At 42.4% G+C, this 6629-nt stretch overlaps 1 protein-coding gene across 10 annotated transcripts in view; it reads right to left on the bottom strand.

Moving 5' to 3' along the window:
- Positions 1 to 6629, bottom strand: part of PKN2 (protein kinase N2) — a 67208-nt gene that overhangs the window by 6057 nt on the left and 54522 nt on the right. For 6 of the 10 annotated variants that reach the window (XM_082313657.1, XM_082313658.1, XM_082313660.1 and 3 more), the window contains 2 exons: positions 5668 to 5748; positions 3110 to 5587 (listed from right to left, as the gene is read on the bottom strand). In XM_082313657.1, the coding sequence (XP_082169783.1) occupies positions 5384 to 5587; positions 5668 to 5748 (285 nt within the window). In that variant the 3' untranslated portion in view covers positions 3110 to 5383. Of the gene's footprint in view, positions 1 to 266; positions 3071 to 3109; positions 5588 to 5667; positions 5749 to 6629 lie in introns of those variants that run through there. The other 4 variants (XR_014228340.1, XR_014228342.1, XR_014228341.1 and 1 more) reach the window with 3 other exon arrangements.

The following is a 6629-nucleotide window of genomic DNA, read 5'->3' as shown; positions in this document are numbered from 1 at the left end:
GAGTCTTCATGTTGTGGAACTGGAGGATATGGAGATGGAGCATAACTGCTGGAACGCAGCACACATTCCAAGGGTAAACGAGCTCATTGTGTGGCATTTTGTATGTATATATTAGTGGAAGTAAATATTTAATGACTGTTGCAACAAACTTAATTTCATATTGTTGTACTTATTTAGATTTCTTTTGTAGGGAATCTAGTAAGATGTATTTTGGAAAATTTAAAATATTATGTAATTCCCAAATAAACTTTTCCAAAAACACTTACCATCTTGTGAATATGACCACAATTTGACATGCGCATGCTGTTCCACACGCTGAGAACTGGAATGCAGTCCCCAGAATGGTAGAGTTAGCTTCGTACTTATGGACTTGGTCGCAAGGCTGCTTAAATGCTCGCTTTCTTGACAGTTCTTAATCTCTAGTGTGGCTTTAGTATTTGTAGTTAGCTGTAGAGTGTGGATGACTTAACCCAGAACGCAAACAGTTGCTGAAAAGCGGTTCGAGTATTTGCACAACTGCTGCTAAAGATTTCCAAATTTGTTGTGGAGGGATTAGTCACATCCTTGGCACACTCTCCCTGATTTTCACTGATGTCTCTCCGCTTTGCTTCTGTGAATTTTGACATAATGATAAAGCAGCTGAAGGGAAACATAAGGAGTCTTACTTTAGTTGAATTCCTGACAACTTTGTGATGCTTGGTACTGTACAAAGGAAGGTAAAAAATATTCCTAGTACAAGTTTTTGTTAAATGTTCTGACCTATCAGTCCGCCCCGCAGCCGGGCTGGCCAGTGGTAAAGCTTTTGGCACTGTTACGTTCCAAGTGAGCCCTTGCTTGTTTGAAGTGATGCACCAGGTGCTGCGGAGTGAAGGCCAGCAGTTATTCCACCCTCCCCAGACGAACAGCTTTGAAAACGAGTTGCCTCCTGACAGTGTCCCTCTGTGTGCAAAGCAACAAATGTACTTAACTGGGAGGCTTCTGGTTCCTGAGTGAATTTTGTATCACAGGTGCAAATTCATGTTAATTACCAAAATGAACAGCTGAGGGGTCAGCTTGCTCCAGATCTGGTCCTAAGCCATCCAGAGGGAAGGCTGTGTGTCCAATGCGAGTAGCACTGATTGTCAGTAGCCCTCACTGTTTTCTTGCTGGTTTAGTTTTAATCCTCTTCTGCCAGTCCAGACTATTGAAATGTGGCAGCTCAATGTTTTGTGTGTTTTTGTTTTGTTTTGGTTTTTTTTTTTCTGTAAACAAACAACAAAGGCTGTACAATTCTGTTACACCACTGAAGCTGTCGGTTGCAGTCATGAAAAATTCTGGTGCAATGTTAAAGGTGGTGGTCTTGGTAGTTTGGAGGGATGGTATTCTCATGTCCAATGGATTTCCTTAAACTTTGTTGGAACACTTTCTATCACCTGGGCTTTCCCTGTCTTGCTCTGAGCTGCTCTGTCTCCCTGCTCTGTGGGAGAAGGTGCAATGCCTTGAATAGGCAGGGCCTGACCTTTAATATACTGTTACAGTTTGGAAAGGCAAAGGTGGAAGTTCTTTCACCATGAGTGTACTTTCCAGCATAGATCAGTGTGTTAAATCTACTATGTGCAGGTTAAAAATGGCTGAAACTTATATTGACAATAATGCTCTTATTTTAAATGCTTTCAGGCATTACGCATGAGCACTTGACATGTGAGTGGTGAGTGTTTGCAGTTGAAATTGTTACGTACAGCAGAAGCTGTCTGGACTGAAACTTAAATACATCTGTGCAAAGCTCTGGAGCGCAGCAGAGGGAGGCAGGGAGGTACTGTCCTGCCTTGCCCCTGCCCCTGCCTGCAATTCCGCAAGCAGTTCCTACACCTCCCTTGGTGTGGAGATGGCAGTAACCGCGCAGCCCAAAGAGGCAGAACGAGGAGTATGCTTGAAGGGGCTGTATATTCTGAAAACCAGTTACTGCAGGTCCAGTACACTACAGTTAACGTGAAGCATTCCAGGGGAGAAAAAAAAAGTGTAACTCTGAATTCATTTTTAGGCAGTTATGACCCCTTTAGTGAGATGCTTTGATGAAGCTAAGGATTTTGGCTTCTCTTACGGAAGCTTCTCATTCAGAAGCGGGCTCTCCTTGTTCCTGGCTGGAGCATTTCTCAGCGGTGTGGGGCAGGTCTGTGTGCATGCCGCACCAGCAGTTCTCGGGATCGCAGGGACGGGTGTGGGGAGCTGGAGAGGAGGTTGCTGCAGCTCTGCAGCCTGTTTTAGCCAATTACCACCTTCTTGCGTTACCGAAGCTAAGTGGTAGCAAAGGCTGCGTGACAAGTAGAGCCTAAAGTGCCAGCAAGGAGACTGGCTACACTTCAGCTGTTTATAGGGTTTGGGTTCTCTACGTTGTTGCTGGAAGGTGGTTCGGCAGGGAGCCTGGGAGCAGCCCGGAGTGCTGAAGGATTGCATTCCCCACACACAACAAAGGCAAGGGCATAGTATCTGCAGGCGCTTCCTATGTTAATTCAGCTGCAGTTTAGACTAGATATTTGAAACCGTCTGTACCTTCATTTGGAGCCGGCCCTTTCTGGAATGATTGCTTAGTTAAGTATTGAAGTTCAGTGTCTCTAGGCAATGGTCTTACGTGAAATGTTTAGTTTACTCTTAGGAGTAAATATTTCTTTGCATGCAGAAAAGAAACCTTCATTCTCTGCTTAAAGAACAAGCTCATTGTGGGTTGGGTATAGGTTTGTTTTTGTTTGTGGAGCTTTCCTGGGGGGGTGGGGAAAGAGGCTGTAATGAAGAAAATAGCCAGGAGGGGAGCGAGTCTTGTCTCCCCCTGCCCTCAAAGGAAGCCCACGAAGGGAGAGTGCCGATTCAGGCTGGCCAGACTTCAATAGACATGGTCTTCTCCTGCTCCCTTCAGCAGGACTGCTCACCCAAGCACGAGGAGGCTGCCTTCCTTCAGCCTTGGAAAGAAGGTATGCTCAGAGGTAACTATTTGTTTTGATTTTTAAAAAAATGAATGGAAGTACACTGAGCTACTGCTAAGAGATTGGGTTTCTGTAAGTCCCCTCCTGAGTGCAAGTTCTTTTCTGAAGTTAACCTGTGGAGAAAACATGACAAGTCACTTCAAGAAACAGCAAAATCATGTTTGGGACACAATTTACAAATTACTCTATTTAAAACTTTAATTTGTGATATTAATGACTGCAAAACACTTAGAATGACATTTTGTTAAAGGCACAGTTCATTTTAATGCATAGTGTACCATTCTAAAATATCCTAATTTCCTTACAAAGTGCTTGAGCAGCCACATACAGATAAAGTATAGCAAAATATATTTACAATCTAGGGTTTAAAATCTTAATCTGCCTAGAAATATTTAAAAAACTACAGAGATAAAATTAGTGCTTTCTTTCAGCTTAACTGGGTGAACATACCCTGCCCTCTAATTTTTTTTAATTTTTTTAAGTGATTTACTTAGATTAAAAAAAAGATTTCTGTACAAGATGTAGTTACAAAAAGGTGTTTTTGAGGATACTTTCATAAGTGTTAAGCACCCTGTTAGATGCTCATATATATATATTTGGGAACCAAAAAAGGTGAGCTGACTGTACCTCAAAAGTATTGGTTTCAGCTAGATACAGGACCATAATTTGTTTCTTGTTAATTAGAATCTGGAAACAAGTAATGCTGAAAACTTGACTCACTCTGCCAAACATGATTTGTAGAGCTGGCAAAGATGCCCTCCTTGTTCCTGCGGGGGGGATGCCTGATTTAGACCTATTTAACCTTTTTTTTTTTTATTTTTTTTTTTTTTTTTTCCTCCCTAAGCCTCTCCCCTGCCTGACCCTGCAGGTCTCTCCAGCATTATGACTTTAAACCACCACCTTAGCGTTGCACGCTGGAGTGGTTCGCGTTTCTTCTTTGAATGACTAAAATGGCAAGTTTTGAAGTCATTTGAGTGCTGATTCTTGCTGTCTTAGCCCCCAAACAGCAGACTCCTGGCTAGGATGAACCTGTGAGATTACATATGCAATCGGCTCTGAACAGTGCTAGAGCAAAGGACCACGTGGAAAATTTATTTTCCAAGAATTAATATTTGCCCACAGAACACCAGATACCAAAAGTAGGTCTTGGTTTACAAGTATGCACAGTGTCTGGTCTAAATTATTTTTCGACTTTTGAGGTACAGCTTTTAGTGTTAAGGGGTTTATAAAATATACACTGTTTTTATCAAAAATATTTATACATTCTGTTACAACATATTGCTTTTACCCTCAGTGACTGCCAATCTAAGTTGTGGAGTTCAGTGGCCTATGTGCATACAAATATTTTTTTCACTCAGAGTTCTCTGTTGTTCACTTGGCCGCTGTGCAAGATTAATGAAGTGGTATAATTAAATTACTTGCCTGGACATAAGAATACATTACAACTTCCAAATATACATGTTCACAGCATGTATACATTGAAAATCCTTATGTTTTCTGAAAGTGATATGATATTGTACAGCAGATAGAGGATGATCTAGGTGGTTAGATACAGACTGGTTAACTTATCTGTCCACTGGGCGAGTGGGAAAGGCCTGAGTCTGAGGACAGAGGTGGGTGGGCTGGGAAATGCATATGCTTTGCTCGGTGTGGTTAGACTGAGCGACATCCTTGTTACATTCTTCATATCAACCAGGATTTTAAGCCGTGCTTAAAAAGCTTGAAGGCAAAACTGTTTGGCAAGTGGCTTTGGTAAACTTTCCGGATTTTTCTGGATTTTTCTTGGTAATGGAAGCACTTACGCTGTTGTTATCTCAAAGGCAAGGCGTTTAACATTTTTCCTAATAAATACCATAGAAAATTTACAAAACAAGGCATATCTGTTCTCAATACCATTATTTTAAGAACACAAGATGAAGGTGTACATAGAAACGTGTAGTTTTATAGACTGCACAAGATAATATTTAACTGAAATCATTTGCCTTCTCCAGCTAGAACCATGTTCTGCGTGAGTGTCATCAGTATCCCAAACTTCTATTTCAATGTGGCCGAGTAGAGAGACGTGATTACCTAGCTCAAAGTCTGCTTTTCCCACTTAAGGCAGATAGTTTAAAAAAGTGATGTTATCTGCTGTAGAAGAGTGAGAGAAACAGTACAGATCCACGTGTGCTCATGTGTGGGAAGCTTAGTACAGCCTGGGTTCACCAACTCAGCTCAAGAACTGCTTTCCAGTGCTCAGATAAAAAACAATATACAAAGAGGCCACTCTTCACAAGAGTGTTAAAACAGTACTTAAAAGGATCTTCATGTGATGTAAAAAAAACCCAGAAGCTACAGGTGGCACAGAGAGCAATTGAAGGGTCGGTCTTCTTCCAAGAGAGGCATTCTTGTGAGCCAGTCAGCTGGGGTTTCACAGTGTCTGGAAGTTAACACCAATCAGCAATGTAATCAAAATCTCTGAACATTTCCTGCTCTTCTTCTGACAGTATCCTTGGTTCCCGAGGTGGAGTGAGGATAGGTGCTTCAGAGGTAAATTCGTCATCAAAATTACTAACATCTTCTCGTCCTCTAATGGTGGGTACAAAAGGAGGCTTCACTTTCTTGGCCAGTAAAGCATTCCAATCTATTAGCTGTAAAAGAAACCAACTGATGTTTAGTTTCCTGTCTCTACTCCTTCCTCTCCTTAGAAATAATACTAGTTTGTGCTCACCCTGAAGAAGTGATGCTTTTTCACATCCTCAGCATCTTTCTCTCCAGCTCCAAGACGCCGCTCTGGATTCCTTCGTAGCAGCTGACAAAACACACGAGGTTTCAGTGCAAAAAACTCGGGGGTAAAGGGAGGAACTAGGGAGGGGATGAGTGCTACTGGGTAAGAGCCAACACCAAGAGTGGATAGACAGTGAAATTCATATTGCCTGACCTCTACAAAGTTCTTGGTCCTCAAAGAACGGGAAAGACAAAACTTGAGATGTACGTAGCTAGAGATAGCGGTGCTCTTTTAGAGATGCCTCAACCTGTTAGCACAATCCCACCAGCAGCCTGGCTGTGAACATGTAAAGGGCAGACTAATCTGTCTCTGTGGTACCAAGTCTTGGTGCCTGAGGTGATTTGTGGGGCTGGTGTTCAGCACAGAGCTATTGAAAAGCGTGCTTCTCGCTGGAGGGGGTACGGACTTTACATAAGCTAGTATTTCTTGCCTGGCTCAGAAGAGAGATGACTCTGCTCTCTCCTGTGCCCAGCTATTTCACAGCAGCTGATTTATCAAGAGAGGGCTGAATGCTGCTTTACACACCCAGCCAAATAAAAGGGTTTTCTAGTTAACACCAGATGTTAGATGCTCCCACTTGTGAATGAATCATGCTGCTGTGAGCAGACCCCTGTTCCAGGCAGCGTGCTCAGCATCAGGGTGGGTTGAAACATTCGTGATGCGGCTGTCAAAAAATACTGTCTACTATATATTATGTAAGAATTTCTCTGATGGGAAGAGCGCACGCACGGCTACAACTAGTGATCTGCAAGCACATAGTTCACGGTATGCATACTCTGGGTGCAGTGAATATTGGCATGATAATTTTCATAGTGAAAATACCCTCCCCAGGTACTGCCTGAAAACTCTATTCTTCCTTCTTTCTCTAGACAAACACTCTCTCCCTGGGAGTAAGCAATCATTTT

Source organism: Platalea leucorodia (assembly GCF_965183815.1).
Source record: "Platalea leucorodia genome assembly, chromosome: 5".
In the NCBI taxonomy this organism is placed as follows: domain Eukaryota; kingdom Metazoa; phylum Chordata; class Aves; order Pelecaniformes; family Threskiornithidae; genus Platalea; species Platalea leucorodia.
The sequence above is the reverse complement of the archived record's forward strand: the minus strand, read 5'-3'. Positions and strand labels throughout refer to the sequence as shown.